The 16,997-nt window shown below is 39.0% G+C and overlaps 1 protein-coding gene across 1 annotated transcript; it reads left to right on the forward strand.

The window, feature by feature from the left end:
* Positions 1 to 14,741: 14,741 nt before the first annotated feature.
* LOC146624500 (uncharacterized) lies at positions 14,742 to 16,862 on the forward strand. Its single transcript, XM_085363973.1, has 5 exons — positions 14,742 to 15,497; positions 15,630 to 15,742; positions 15,950 to 16,107; positions 16,198 to 16,330; positions 16,404 to 16,862. Exons 1-5 carry the CDS (start codon positions 15,359 to 15,361, stop codon positions 16,860 to 16,862), a joined length of 1,002 nt encoding a protein of 333 aa, XP_085220099.1. The 5' UTR covers positions 14,742 to 15,358.
* The last annotated feature ends 135 nt before the right edge of the window (positions 16,863 to 16,997 follow it).

Genomic DNA, 16,997 nt, shown 5'->3' on the forward strand with positions numbered 1-16,997 from the left:
TATGTGAGTCAGGCTAATTTGACTTATATACATATCTCTCTCTTTGCTCTCTCCACTTTCTAACCTTGACTCTCCTAAATAAAAGCTCAAGTTAAACAGGTCTTATATGTTGTACCGTGACTGAAATGTTTCATATTTCATATCCATATTGAGTCCCATAAAATTTTAATCAGACTGTCTCCATCACAAATGACTCCATCCTTTGACTCACCTCTCCAGCAGACGTCTCTCCCCTCTGCCTCTCTGTGCTCCTCTGCCCTGACTCCTACAGGTTAATGGGGATGGAGTGATTATTATTATTTCCACTGATGATAACCATACCTGAATGAGCTCAGCTGGATTTTTCAGAGCTAAAACGAGTGACAGAAATTAACATTATGCTAACAATTTAACTTAGTGCGCTAGCCAGGTTTTTATTTACAAAATGGGGAGCACCTGGTTCATTATTTACATGGGACTCTCTGCTGTTAGCTGGAGCTAACTAATTGTTACTACCAGCCAGTGATGAAGACTTACTTTCTTGAAAAACTTGCGTATATCCATGATTTCTTGCCGTTTGCCACATGCACGCTAGTGTTTCTGCAGGTGTATACGAGCGGAGTGTAAAGTAGCAGTGAAAACGAGGACTGGATTTTCAGTCATGTGGATGTCCCCTGTGAACAACTGGAAGGGATTGGATAACGAAGCACTGACGCTACCTTAACAATGTAAAGCGAAAGGGACCAACCGAGTTATGATCATATTTGTGTGAATAGCGACAGGTTTATATTATTATTTCTTTAAACTCATATTCCTGCATCTTTATATTGAATTTGTCTGCAAGTTCTGTAAAAAAAAAAAATCGAATAAGTTAAAAAAAAACAAAAAAAACAAAAAAAAACCCCCCACCAAATTATTTAGGGGGGCTTAAGAATATTTTAGGGAGGCTTCAGCACCCCTAAAATAGGCCTAACGACGCCACTGGTTTTGTGGTAAGCTTTTCTTTGGCTGTCACTTCTTCACCCTGACCTGTCTTATTTGGCTCAGCAGAACTAAAATATATATCTGTCTGTGAAGGTTCTCAGTCATCCAGGTCATCGTAGTCAAATATATATCCTGCTGCTTTTACACACGCACTCACATAAGCTCAGCGATTCTCTGCGCGATCAACCTCTCACATGTTTAAGCTTGCTGCGGGAGATTTCACTTGTCATGTTTGCATAGTAAGCTAACGATTAATAAGACGATGTCAGAGGAATTGGTGCACAAATTATCATCACTCACAGATCAGTGCTGTCGCTCTCTATACACAGTTCGTGCGATTGCAAAGTGAAAGCAAAAAAACAAGCGCAAATTCAAACGCGATTTCAATATGTCACATATTGACAGTGGCTCACCGATGCCAATGACATAATTACCCAGCTACATTTCCGAAAGAATGCAAAAGCATTGACATATATTTTTCCTTCCTACAAAAGCCCGACGAGCAGGGCAGAGATAGATTTTGGTACCCCGACTGAAAAAATCGCTAGCCCTGGGACGTCGGGCTAGCGATATTGCGAGCCCTGTATCTGATTGAGGAATCACTCATCTTTGGAAAAGAGAGTTTATTACAGAGAAATGTCTCTTTCCATAATAAAAGCTATACTATCCGCTTCTTCTGGGCTATATTCTCAGCAGCATATTAAACAGCTGTCTAAATGACTCGGCTAAAGTTAGTAGCATGCTTGCTTGTTTTTTTTCTGCTTCCACTTGTCTTTGCACTAGGATGATGTCGGCGTAAATGTGCAGTCATATTCGTTGTGTTCCCACTAGTGCTTTCAGGTTAATCTCGTTGAAATGACCTTAACGCCACAACACGGCAAATCTCCGTTAACGAGCTACCGCCGATCGCCCCGTGCATGGGGCTAGACGGCCAACACGTTAATGAGCTAACTGCGCTAACACACTAGCTCCCACCCATGTAATTGAGCATTGCATGGCACATCCAACATACTGTTTTACTTTAGTCCATGACTCGCTTACCTTCAGGGTCATACGTCACATGAAAACCAAAATAATTCCAAACGCCAGATCTGAATGAGGGTGGGGGAGGTCCATGTTGTAAGGAGAGCTTAACTTCTGTCTCGCTAGCTTGCCCTGCGCTCTTCCTTCCAACGATGCTGTCTGTGTTGAGCGCTCAGTGAATCTGCGTTCGACTACTCCGCCTAGGCTGCACTGTCGACCCTAGGCGGAGCAGTCGAATGCAGATTCACTGAGCGCTCAACACAGACAGCATCGTCAGAAGGAAAGTTGATAAAATAAATTACAAATTTTGTATTGTTCGATACATATGTGTACCGAACCGAAAGCACTGTATCGAACGGTTCAATATTGATACGAATATCGTTGCACCCCTACTATTTATGTCTAAAATTATAGCCATGTTGTGTGTTTTATGTTTTTTTTTTTAGAAATACATCAAGATCATGATATTTAGATGGAAATTAGCCAGCTAACTTCCTGCTAAATTCCAACTTTGCTAAACTTTGTAAATCCTCTATTTTATGGATGCTAGGGAAATTTCATGTTAACACAAGCCACACCTCTCATATTATTGGAGTTTAATGAATTTGGACATTTTTAACTCTCAGTTTGTTTGAATTTGGCAGACAAATCACTAAGAAATAATGAGTTATGTTCACCAAGAAATGTAAGTTATTTCTGACTGTTCTGTGGACAGGGTAAACATCTCAGCTAGTTTCTCTCACTAATTTTTTTAATTTATTTTTTTAAAGCAAGATATTCACACTTCACACTTAGTCTTCTTAAAAGCCTGAAAATGTTTGGAGCAGTGCCACAGCAATCTGCCATGTATCATAGACTCAAACCAACCACCTGCGCACCTTCATTTGAGGACTGTTGCTAATTTTGTTTAATGCTGGGTAGAATTTATACAGAATTACATGCTAACTAAAGTTTGAAAAAGTAACACTAACTTAAAAAAGTCTTAACATGGAAAACTGTTATAGCTGTAATTGTAACAATACATTAGAAACTCAATAAATAAGCAACAGAAACATATTTTATGTATTCTATACTATCTTAGTTTCATGCAGTGCACATTTGCAGGCCTAGTATTTTGCCTTAGGTCATCAATGAGAGATGGACAAGAACTTGACATTGGATTCTGAAAATAATTGCATCTCTGATCTTGGAGGTGAAAGCATTTTTCAATGTTATCTACTATATGTTAGTGGAATGGCATACAGTAGACAGGAAATGTGATCTTCTGCTCCTGTTTCTCATCCTTACCTTTTTTCTTTGCTCTTTTTAATCTCCTGGGCTCAGTGAGGAGTAGTCTCTGTTATTGGGCATCCATCTACCCTTAATAATTGTGTGGCTATTACAGCTGAGGGAACAGCTTGCTAAAATTGGATGGAATAAACAAATTTTGTTTAGTCACATGAAGGAAAGGCAAAAAAAGCAAATTAGAATTTACATATACATGCTCAGATGTTTTCCATACAGTTTAAAGTAGCACATATATAACATATATAATGCATAATACAGTTTAGTGAGAATATAACATATTTTATAATTGCACATTTTGTGTGATTTTTGTTTGCTCAACACGTTATGCGGTTTTACAGGTAAAACACAGTCCATGTACTAATTCAATGTCAGTTATAGATTTGTTTTCTCACATTGGCTTTATTACTATTTATAGTTTCTGTATTGTGTAACAGAAAACTAGAATACGTGTCGTGTAACACGCAGAGATATGCACATAATTCACTAACAGGGTACTAAATTATCCAGGAGTGTAGTGAAAAATGCCAGAACAGCATTCTTGCTTATTCCCAAAGGAGGGAACAGCTTTTTCTTTTTAAACAGATAAGTCTTGTGTGTTTGTATGCTGGTCCACTGGCTACTATTCATCATCGAACCACATAGCTAGCACTGACTGAATGGTAACGCAGTCCTGCCTGGCCAGCAGTGTTGGTCAAGTTACTTGAAAAAAGTAATCAGTAACTAATTACTGATTACTCCCCCCAAAAAGTAATCCCGTTACTTTACTGATTACTTATTTTCAAAAGTAATTAATTACTTAGTTACTTAGTTACTTAGTTACTTTTTAAAAACACGATTTACAACCTGAAGAGGTGATAAAGTGATAGATCTTTCAGCCCAATTCTACTTTTTCTGCATAATCCATCATACAAAATGTAATCAAATGGAAAAGTCTCTTTTTTTAACTTGTTTTATCAGTTTTAATCTTTTAACTTTATGCATCAAGCAAAACATTTAATTATATGCAACATTCTCTGACTTGAATAAATTAGTTTAACATTTAAACCTATTTTCTACACATTCCAGCACATAAAATAAAATATTTTTTGTGTTTTCACTCACTCTTTCAAACAGATGCAAGTAAAACACAGCAGAAAATAAATAAAGTCAAAGACTCAGCGGTCCTTTTGCTCTATTTTCACCTGTAAAGCAGGAGCAGGGTAGGCGGAGGGTTACCCTGGTGTAGGTGTGCTGCGGTCAGTTGAAGAATCCGCGCGAGTGTCTCTGTGAGTTTCCCATCACGTCGTAGCTACTCGGTGCTTGCTCGGAAGTTTAGGGGTTTTTTTCGCTGTAAAAAGAAGTTTTCTTCCCACGCACAGCGGACACTAATGTTTTTGTCACTTTTTATGGAATCAAACTCAAAGTAAGGTCAGTACTTCCACACTTTAAACGCTGCACGCTCATACTCTCTCCCACAATCGATATGTGATCCATTGTTGATCTGCACACAGCTGCTGTCACCAACGTCGCACTTGCTTACGTCACTGTCATGAGACATTCTCGCAAAAAAAATCACGGTTTTAGTAACGCAGTAACGCAGCGTTCCTACGGGAAAGTAACGGTAATCTAATTACCGATTTTGCAATAGTAATCCCTTACTTTACTCGTTACTTGAAAAAAGTAATCAGATTACAGTAACGCGTTACAAGTAACGCGTTACTGCCCATCTCTGCTGGCCAGTCTACTATACTTACAGCTTTGTTGCTGCAGGAGAAACATCTGGGTAAAGCCTTTCATGTAAGGAAATAGCCCTTTTTCACAGGTTACATACTGACATGTCTTAATAGGTGAAACAAATTTGGTGTTCTAGTAAATCTGACCAGTGTCAAATAGTATGCAGTAGTTAACATTGTCATAGCAGTTAATCCAAACCACAAAACAACATATTTATTGCTAATATGTGTTGTGGATGGGCTCATCTCAGGCATCATTTTGGCTGAAGTTTGGTCCATTTTGGTGTCTTCTTCTGTATGAGGGTGTTTATCCCTGCTCCTCAATACAACTTTTACTGAGAACAGTCTAACACTAACAACAGTTCGCTGGTAACCTGGGAAGCTACAAAGGTACCGACTACGCTTATTTAGGATGCAACAGCGCTAAACGTTCCCAGGCGTCCCTAATAGTTGTTGGGACTTCTTGATAACGCAATTGTGGCAGTAGTTTTCAAAACTCCTAAAAAATGTTTTTTATGCGTTGCTATTCACACTTTCTATCCTGGATCAACAGTTTTTTTTTCTTATTTTCCCTGTCTTACATCAACTGGACAAAACAAGCAATTTGAAGATGTTGCCCTGGGCTTGAAAATGCCATCTGGGAGAACTATGGCGGACATTATTCATTCTTTTGTCATGTTTTGTAGGCCAAATAACTCATTACTCATGGTAAAAAATGATTATTTATGGTCTTACAGTAGTGCACACCTGCTCAAGGGCGAAGACATAAGTCAGAATTTCTGTATAAAATATTAATTATTTTCTGGAGTTTTTAATATTTACTAGCATCATGTATTTATTTCAGAACAAGGCCGGTTATTTACAAGATTTTTGTGAATTTATCTCACCCTTATTTTGTATTTTGGATTTTGGTCTTATGAGATCATAGGTCTTTGGTGAATATTATCAATGCATGCCAAGCAATTAGAAATATGAAAAAAAAAAGCAGTTTCTTTAATATAGTGTTACCTTAATCTGGTCAATGGGATATCCGAACTTCATAGAAAATATCTGTTAACTTGACTGAAGCATAAAATCCATATTTCAAGCTGTCAGTCAGTTCAAAGATTCTTGCAAAAACTTGCATATCTCTACTATGTATTTTTGCTCAGTGTTATTCTAACTTTGTCTGTGCACTTTTTAATTTGGTTCAGTCTATTCAATATAAAAATAATCAGTCAGGGATAATGTGCTGCATTCTGACGTTAAGCATTGCCAGACTCTGGTAATTCATTCTGCCATAAGGAGGCGCCCAGCAGGGCTCACTCAGCTTGATGGCTCCCTCCTTCTTTTCCTGCCCATCTGTTTTCACGGATAAATCCTCCCCTGCCAGGTTCAGTCACCATGAGGAATTCATAAAGACCTGACCCACACATATGGCCACTTTATTCGATGGCTATCATAGCTGAACTGAACATAAATAAGTTGTGAATCTTTGCACACTTCTTCATGCTGAGATGATTAGGTGTAAGGTGATGGCTGTGCTTGCTTTTGGGCGGGCATAAGCTCTGAGTTGTAGAAAGATTTACCGTTACACCATCTCCTTGTTTCTTTGCCTCAAATGCAGTGCCATTTATTCAACATCAGGTTCAGATCTCTTTGTCAATTGTCAGGTCAAACATATATTTGCTAACGTGACCATGAAGGGCAGCACGGTGGTGCAGTGGTTAGCACTGTTGCCTCACAGCGAGAACTTCCTGAGTTCAATATCACCAGCAGGCCAGGGACTTTCAGTTTGCATGTTCCTCCTGTGTTTGCGGGGGTTCTCTCAGGGTACTCTGGCTTCCTTCCATAGTCCAAAGACATGCAGTTAGTAGGGTTAGGTCAACTGGAAATTCTAAATAGCCTACAGGTGTGAATATGAGTATGAATGGTTGTCTCTCTCTCTCTCTGTGTGTTAGCTCTGCAACAGACTGGTGACCTGTCCAGTGTGTACCCTGCCTCTCGCCCTAAGACAGTTGGGATAGACTCTAGCCCAACCGCGACCCTGAATTGGATGAGTGGACTGTGATGCTATAGTATTTGTCCTAGTAGAATGGACAAATGGGAGAATGCCCATTTCACTCTGCCATGAGGGTGAATTAGCAGGTTGCTGTCAATCAGAATTTTGTAGTCCACAACATCAAATGCTTCTTTTAACTATAGCAGTGCACCGGCAGAACATTTACCACTGTCTTATCTAATGAGGACAAAAACAATAGTTATAATTTTTATAGTGTGTAAGTGTGAACATAAAGACGACAGGAAATAGGAAAGCCAGCCCAAACAGGCAAACAAGCAAACTGAGTTCTTTTGATGAGTAGAAATAGTAGCGATTGAAATTGTAGTGATACAAGAATGACTGCGTGTATCACTGTAACTGTTACCTGCTGAAGATCAGGCTCAGGCTTCTTGGCTGGGGTTAGCATAAACTCAGCTTGCACAGCACTCTTCTCTACTTGATTTGTGTTAGCATGCTGTCTTTGTAGATGCATGCAAAGAGTTGATGCTGTGCAATCAACAGGCATTTCTGGCTTGGTTGCAATTAGCACTGTACCTTAGAATAATTGTCCTTTAGTGCAACAAGAATCAAAAGTATTGTCCATGTCTCTACTGCTCAAAGTGATGTCTGGGGGGTGGGGGGCACATTTTGATGTTTTGTTTCTGCACACCCATTCTGCACATAACTCAAAAACTTTTGCATCATTGCAACTGTATTTGTTAGTCTAGAAGCTACTCGTTTTACGAAGTTGTCTCTATATGCTTCTAAAGAGTGGATTTGTGGTCTGGAAAAGAAAAGCTAAGAGGTAATTATTGAAAATGCAGGTAATCGTTTGACATTCAGTATGTTAGAGGTCTTTAAAAACCCAGGCACGGCTGGATTAAGCATGCTTTTTTGTCTCTTTATGCTAAATGATTTGAAACCAAATGGACTAAAAGGGGTTGTAAGCTTGTCTATCAGTCACCTTTAGATATTCCAGCAGCAATTTCTGAGGTTGAATTTGGAAGGATATTTGGTTGCTTGTGTGCAACCTAACTAGAAGAACAAGTTATAAAGAGGCTCATCTTTCTTGCATTGCATTGAAGCCATAACCGCTCTTCAAGCAAGGACTCCTGTTTTGCACTTTTGCATGTTTGTATTTGGGTTTGGTAGTGGTTTTTGGTGGTGTTTTAAGCCAGTTTCTTTGAAAACAGACACGCAACATAATTAGATTCATCCCTTGTGTTTTTTGGCTTCAGAATCTTTGAACTTCTCCCTTTTAAGATATCATTAAAGACGTGGGAATATAAACTTTCAAGGATTCCCTGAAGTACTCCCATGGTCTGGGTGCACTAATGATATTCTTAAGTGAGTAAAGTTCAGTTAATTGTGCTTATGTTGATGCTTTTTACCTTACTTGGCGCTCTTGGGCTTTTCCATCCATCAGACCGTGCCTGCCCCTGAAGACCAGGTAGTTAGACATTATTTTGGATGTGAATACTTCCTATCACACTAAGAATGCTGCCACAGCATGAAAGGAGTGAGAATTGACCTTGTGGATGTCACATCAGCTCAATCACACTGTCTTAGCCCAGTTCCCCAGCTTCCTCCTGTAGCCTGACAGGAAACAGGAATGTAAGCTCACTCCCCCACCCCTACTGAAAATCCAAAGACTTGTGTCAGTTGCTTTTTCTGTCATTGCTTCCAAAAAGTCTGTGTGTGCATGCATTTCAGTGTAGGAGATTTGTGATGTCATTAAGAGAACTATGTCTTAGACTTGGATGTCATCCTGTACTTGTGGCTGTTTTCCTTCCTACCATGGCTCCTCATTTGTTTTTCACTGCCGTACAATTTATCAAGTGAACTGAACTTGTGATTTGGATGTGCAGAGCAGAGGGTGGTAGATTGTGATTGATTGATCTGTCCTTAATATGACAGCCATTATGTTTAGTCTGACAGCTCAGTATTAAAAGGTTACAAAGGATGTAGCAGCTACTGAAGCAGTAGGGTTCTGCTACTTATATATTTTCTTCTGTTCTATAAGATTAATTTAGTAAAATTTCATATAAATATTAATTATAGGCATTTTGGTTGCAGCAGTAAGGTACAGTGAACATCAGACTACTCACAGTAGCGAGCCAGCAAGTAGGCGCTGAGTATTTGCAGACAGGTTATGGTGTCTTGTCGTCAATAGCTATACTTCTTTGTGGCCAGTTTTCCCTTGTGACTACCAAAAATTTTTTCCAGCAACCTGTGCTTACCAGGGGGTCACTGATTAGTCTCTAGACCAGCAAACACTTGCCAACCAGTCATGGAAAACATATTTTTCCCTAGCAAATGGTGGTTGTGCAGTCTCTACGCTTGTGTGACTGAGGTCTTAGTCGCTGTACTCAAAATGTAAATTACATTCATTTAAATTAATTTAAATGTTCTCCAAAGTTTTGACCTTTTAAAAATACTTGCCATTAAGGGCTTGATTACATGCAGAACTAAAAATGTAATCTACATGATACAGTGAGAAAAATATCCCGCCGTCTGAAAGATCGAATTAATGAACATAGAAGTTCGATCAAGAGAAATGATCTAACCAGTCCCGTTGCAAGACATTTGAATGATAAACACCATAATTCACCTTTATTCTTTCTAGGCATTAATGTCCTTAAACTCTCCCAAAGAGGTGGTAATATTAATTTTATGCAGAAAAATAGAGAAGCATTCTGGATATCCCGTTTTAAGAGTTTACATCCTAGAGGTATGAATGACAATTTTTCTGTCAGTGAGTTTTTGTGAACTGTACCTTTTATGATTTTATTATTTTTAGCCAGTTATTTTGCCTTGTCTCTTATTTTCACATGGGTAATATTTATTTATTTATTTTATCAGCAAAAAAGAGAAGCATTCTAGACAACTCTTATAAGTCTGCATCCTAGAGGCATAAATGACCTTTTCACAAATGTGATTCCGTGTGCGGTGTCTTGTTTTCCAATCTGTTGTACTGACTTCTTTTTTTTAATTCTTTTTTAATTCTCTTGTAATCAGTTTACTATTTTTTTGTATAATTTTAACATTCTTTCTTTTTGTGTATTTCTCATATGTATTATGTTAAGAGATAGGTGGGGAATATTCTCCCCCCCCCCCGCCGTTTTTATCGTTAATGGTCTAGTCCAGTATTCACTTGGGCTGTGACTTAACCAATTACCCTATCAACCAATACCATCCTGTTATACGTCAGGTGGTTTACTTATTAAGGTGTGATTGGTTCATTTAAATTTTTTTCCCCTTTTTTCTGTGTTCTGTCCTTTATTTAAACACAAATTGGTTTATATGTTACTATGACCCTGATGAAGGCCACAAGCTGAAATGCATTGCTCAGTTAATAAAGTTGTTTGTCTTTACCTTTAGTGATGCTGAGTTCCTGCATTGTTAGTAGGTTTTTAATATCAATAGTGTTTTGCACTGGTCCAGACTGTTAGCAAATCTGGACTTATAACACGCCTACACCTTTATAACACTCTGTCTTACCCCTTCATGAACCGAAGGTTCACACAAGGGGTGGACCCAAACACCGACACCAAAACTCATAGTGTAACTATTTACAAGAGTCTTTATTAAGCAGCAGGAAACATTAGGGAATGTGATTCTGGTTAGATATGGCAATGGGAAAGCGGCGACTGGAGCAGGAAAGGGTGGCCCTCGGAAACTGGATCGCGAAACAGGAGGTCATGGCGAGGGATGGAGGAACGAGAGGAATTCTGCTACGGACGGAGAAGGCGTTATTGTTTGAGTTAGAAGCAGGTAACTGAGAAGAATTCGCTGATGAGTTTGTTTTCCTTACTTGCAGGTCTGTGCTTTGAAAGCGCTGAGGAAGTCCGTGAGAGTTTCCAGGTTATACCGCTGGGAGACTTGTGTTCTGCTTGTCAATAGCTCAGTAGGTAGAGTGGTGGCCCTATGATCGGAAGGTCGGGGGTTCGATTCCCCTGAACAGCTACCCTGAGGTACCCCTGAACAAGGTACTGTACCTACACACTGCTCCCCGGGCGCCCAATGGCTGCCCACTGCTTCACTGAGTGAATGGGTTAAATGCAGAGAGGGATTTCCCCACGGTGATCAATAAAGTACACTTTCTTTCTTCTTTCAGACACATTTCATTGCAATGTTGACCCTGTGCTAACTTGCATACAGTAAATAAAGCTGAAACTGATTGCTTGCAGATGGATCCCAGGTAAGGTGCTGGAAGCCCCACCCCTAAGGAATGGACAGAGGACCAACTGCCACAGGTGGAAAAAGCCCCCGACATTCCCACGGACCATGACATTCTTAGTGTGAAGGTAAAATTTTACATGGCTTCAATAAATGCAAGGTGTATCAAAAATAATTTTTTTCAGCTTTTAAATGATTGAAAGATGCACTGTTAAAATGCTGGGATTCATGAATTTCATGTTGCTGGTAGGTAGCATAACAACGGCAGTGGCTGTAGTGACTCCAGACGTGCTTGCAAAAGTATGGGACAGGTTTGGACATATGCTGTGTGTCCAGAGGGGGACACATTGAGGACTTGTTTAAATTCAGCCATGTATTTGATAATTTAACGCAAGCTTCTATGTCCATTACTTATAGCTATACCAAAGATAGCCTGAAATGAAATTATGATTCCTTTTGATGAACCCCGTATTCAAGAGGTATTTTCTAACAAAGTAAGCTGATTCTGAGGGGGTCGGATGGGAACTTTTTTTTCCAGTTTTGAATAATGTCATATGGAAGGGCTTAATTGTCAGTGGAGTTTCTGAAGATAGGCACTAGTTTGCTCTGTGATTGATTTGTGCTTTAGTATATTGGTCTACATTTTGCAGCCTTGGGATGCTGCCATTTTGGCAATGCTCCACGAATGATTGATTAATCTACGTTTGAGCCTTGTGTGTGTTCCAGCTGTCATGGTGGTTAATGTGTTTTGGTTATCATACCTACAGTGAGTCAGTGAATTTAATATTGATGAGGCTGTCCCTAAAATTGAGACTGGGAAAGAAAGATTGGAAACTCAACATACAGTACGGTGTAGTGAATCAATGTGGGGGGAAAAAAAGGAACAGCATGATAAAAATACAAGGAGGCACTGCCTCGCATTTATCAAGCATGCCAACTTAAAAGCAAAAAAACAAAACAAAAAATGATATTGCAGTTGCTTAGATCTTTATTCAACACACTGAATAATATTGCTGGAGGAGTGAATCATTTACATTATTGTGCATGTGTGCAGTTTCTCCTGCTTCGAGGCAGATGCAGCACCAGCTGTTTGGAGGACCTCTGAAGTCTTTAGATGAAATTGAAAATATTGGATAGAAGACGAGAGTTTTGACAGAACAGGTGGTGGAAAGAAAGCCAGTTGACTCCGGGGTGAGATAAAGATGCAAAGACAGGAGACGTACTCATTTTTGTAGAAGCACAGAAATGTTCCATATCTACGAAAAGATGTAAAACAATTTGTTGCAAGCCATCTGCAAATATTCATCTACGATCTATAAAAACAAGTCAAGAGTATGTTTTAGTGTACCTGTTGCTGTAGCTTTAACTGCTGCATTAAAATGAAGAAAATATGGATGATGGATACAAGATACCTCTTTGTTCTTCCTTGTTACTTTTTAAATATACAAACCTTTAAATTACTTGTTTGGTTTTAATTCTCAAATCCTTTCACTTCTGTCACTGAGTCTGTTTTAATGAAGCCTAGAACGAGAAGCATTGTAAGCATTTTTCAAAAGCAGACTTGAAGTGTTTCATCTCCTCTCAGAGAGCACTCAGCTATATGTTTTCCACAAGGTTAACTGGTGAATTCACACAGACAAACTGAGAATGAAGATTTCTGGACATAGTGAATCATACTGTGAATCTGCTGTGACACAAAACCTAAAATTAAAAGACACCATTATCATTTGTTACAAGGGACATTACATATCCCTGAATATTGGTTCTTTATCCAGCTAAAAGCTATGAAATTCCTTGAAGGGTCAAAGAAATACAGCATTTATTTTAAATTAATTATCTGTTAGTGCTCACTTGCACTGCAAATAAAATGTATTTCTCCACTGGCTCAGTTGTTCTCATTTGGCTATAAAACTATCCACTGGTCCAAATAAAAGATACATCTGTCCAAAGAGAATCGTTTTAACACTGTCATTAAGTCCTACAGTTCTTTAGCCTCTCTAAATGGGTGCTAGCTGGCTGCTTCTGGCTGGAACTGGCAAGGGACTCATCCCAATTATTTCTCGGGACTGAAATAATTGGGATGCCATTAAACTGCCCTCAACAGTTGCTGTTAATTAAGCTCTGTTCAACAAAATACCCCAAAGACATTGTCTATTGGATAATTTATACCTCTGCTCTCACATAAACAAGATACCTTTAAATAAGTAATGGGCCGCTAATTAGCTCCAGAACGTCACTCTTTTCAGCAAGGACGGTTGGTTTGAGGCTGATGATACACAATAGGGTAGAATAGAGAAGAAATGCACGAGCCAGAATCTGACAGGCAGAGGAGTGATTGCAGTGGATGAGTAGATATTATGTCATGTATTTGATTCATCAGCGGGCTTAAAGGTTTTAACTTTATTATTTAACAGTTATTAGATTCAGTAAAAATGATTTGCTGTAAGGTGAGTTTCAAAAAGGTATTCAACTCTGAATATCTTAAGTTTAGGATTTGGGAAAAGATAAATTTAATATATCTATGTAAATCGCTTGGGCAACTGACATAGAATGTACTTACATAACCCGAATAAGAGAATATCAGCAGATGACATAATGCTGTGCACCAGGCTTTAATTATAATCAGAATGTATGTAAACTAACATCTGGACTTCTTAAAGAAATAATTTACATTAGTGATGAACCTCGTTATTAACATTGTTTGAGGGTTTTTTTTAATTATTTGATCATTGTTTTTTGGGGGTTTTTTGCTTTGTGGGTTTTTTCTTTTTTTTTTTAGACCTCTGCTTAAATATGGAAAAACAACAAATTGAGCTTTACCTAGGTCTCCCCCCTCATGATCACACACCTGAGGCCCATTACACACCTGGTCGGAGTTGAGCTGGGCTGCTTAAGGCAGAAGCGTTCCTACTGTTGATGCCAGATCATTGCATCACACTATATAGTAAAGTCTGGCTTGTTGTGTCAACTGTATTGATAAGAATACTCTTTTGACTTACCTGGATATTCTGTGCTCGGATACCAAACGCTGGTGGATAAACTGTGCCAGAGACAACAGTAGCTAATATTGGAGAATTAGAGGAGGAAGGAAAGAGGTCAAGTGAAATCGTGCATGGACTGAAGGATTTGATAGAGCTATGCAGCAAGAGGACGATCACCAGCCTGTCCTGTTTGCACACAGCTTGATGTTCTGGCAAGGGACACTGTGTTTTCATCCTTCAGCTTCAATTTAACATCCTGAACTTTACTATTGTGTCTCACACTTGTGTCCAGGTTAACACTTGAGCATGATGCAAATGCAAAACACCAGAAGTGGTAAAAATATTCCTGTGTTTTCTTCATGTGAAAGATAAAACAACAGCCAATCCATGATTTTGACATGACACTGGGACATGCCCACCTGGAGGGCTGCTTATTTAAACTGAGGGAATAATTTACCTGACAGTGGGGAAAAAACAATTGGTCAATTTTAAATGGTAAATGGCCTGTATTTGTATCCGGTTGTTCAGTCAGACGTCACGGATGACGTTGCAGGTATTTCCGGGTCTAAGTGCTCCTCAAGAAACAACGATGGCGGAGCCAGTGACTTTGTTCACGATTACCTCCTTCTTTAGCGAAGTACCAATTAGGGTTAAAAAGGGTCTTAATTCCTTCAACTCTAGTAAAGTGGTCAGTGTAACCGTTCTCCCAGGCGGAATTATAAAGGGAAGTGTCCAGGCATCCATGAAAAAGAAGATTTACAATGTTGAGGTGAGCTAGGAGTAAGCTAGCTAGCCGACGATTAAACATGAGATATTCTGTATTCTGATGTATTTCATAAAGCACACACACGTACAGCAATGCTATAACAGTGGAAGTAAACGAAGATGAAAATCTACATAACATGGAGGTTTTGGAGAGTTAGTAATGTTAGCCTAGTACCAGTTATATTAGCCTAGTTAACCTGGTACCAGTACACAGAGCAGCGCTGCAAGTGTTTGTTAGAATGTTTAGAATCAGAATCAGAATCAGAAAGGGTTTTATTGCCAAATGTTGAGCAGGTTTACAACATCAGGAAGGAAGGAACATCATTAGGGTAAGCATTAACTTTCTTTCAATGTAGGTGCATGTTGAGGGTCAGTCAGTCAGGTTCAGCTCCTGTGAGTGCCCGATTGGCAATGATAAGTGCCATCATATGGCGGCATTGTTGATTTGGGTGGAGAAGAATGTGTCTCGCACTGACGTGGAATGTGTGTGGAAGAGGGTAAAATCATGCAAAGCAGAAGAAATTACTGCCAAGAGAGTGTCTGTGATGACACCCTCAACAACACAAGGTCAGTTATTTATTTAAAATTTGCCCTTTGAATTAATTATAATAATTATTTTCTTAACTTTTTAAAAAGCATTGTGTTTTATATGCTAAAATTATTATTTATTCAGATTACTAAAAGCTTTTTTTTTTTCAGCTGGAATCGAAAGACCTGTCTCCCAGGAGGACAAGGAATGGGCAGTGGCATCCCTATCGAAATTGCAACGTTTTACTGGGATGGGTTGGATTTTGAGTCCTGAATGCTCTCAGGTACTTTGATATTTACTTTAACATGTGGTATAAATTGTACATGTATGTAAACTCTTGTAAACTACATACAGCAGACTGTTTGCTTCCACTGTCCCCACTTTATTTTTTACATGTATTTTATATACTCTGTACCTGACTTTGTCTATTCTGTGGTCAAAATTTCTTGGTTCCATTAAAACCTTTAAAATCCTTTTGCTTTAAATCTAGGCTAAACCAGCCAAGACATTTGATGAAGTGCTGAGGAACCTGGGATTTCCCCAAGCAGAAGACAAGGCTCGTTATCTCTTGGCATCACTGGCTGTGTCTGACGAAGAGAAGAAACAGATTGAGGAAGCAACAGTTGGGCAAACGAAGAATGCATTGTGGTAAGAAAGTGCTTTGAAATTAATTCTGTTAAGTGTTAAGTAGGAAATTTTAGTTAACTGTGTCTCTTAATTTGTGTTTCTTTATAAAAGGTCAGCATATCGCAAGAAGAGAATCACAGCCAGCAACTTCGGTTTGGTCCTGAGTGCAGTCCAGCGGCGCTCATACCCCCCTTCCTTATTTAAGACTCTGCTTGGACAGTACAACCTGACAGAAGGATCTAAAGTAAGTTGTTAGTAAAAAGGGTCTGTGCATCTAAGAATTCCTTTATGACTAAGTTGTATTTTCATCCCCAAAGGCATGTGATTGGGGGATCCTTCATGAGCCAAAGGCCAAGCAGTTGTACACTGACTGTACTGGTGCAGCTATCAAGGAGAGGGGACTGTTTTTATCTAACAGTGGCCTGCTTGGTGGTTCTCCAGATGGGACTGTCTCTAATGAGTGCATCATTGAGGTGAAATGCCCATGGTCAGCCAGAGCCAAAACTGTATTGGAGGCTGCAGAAAGTAAGGACTTTTTCCTACAGCTGGATGAGGCAAGTGGTTCCCTGGTATTAAAAAAGAATCACAACTACTGGCATCAGATCCAGGGCAACCTCTATCTCACAGGGGCGAAAAGCTGTCACTTTATTGTTTGGACTCCATGTGACTTTTTCATCTTGCATGTGGATAGAGAACAAACTTGGGCTGTTAACATTGAAGCGTTGGAAACGTTCTACCGGGAAGTTTTTTTACCCCATATTTTATCGCAGCTTTGAATTCATATCAGCATGAGTAATTTATCAGTCCAAATGTTTATAGTTAATTTTAAAACTATTTGGAAATTGTACATTTTTTGTCATTGTAACTTTGTAAATATATTCAGATAAATTCTTAAATTATATTAATTTTTG

This window comes from Diplotaxodon limnothrissa, linkage group LG10 (genome assembly GCF_057381915.1).
Source record: "Diplotaxodon limnothrissa isolate DT_005_m linkage group LG10, D_limnothrissa_male_GT1.1, whole genome shotgun sequence".
NCBI lineage: Eukaryota > Metazoa > Chordata > Actinopteri > Cichliformes > Cichlidae > Diplotaxodon > Diplotaxodon limnothrissa.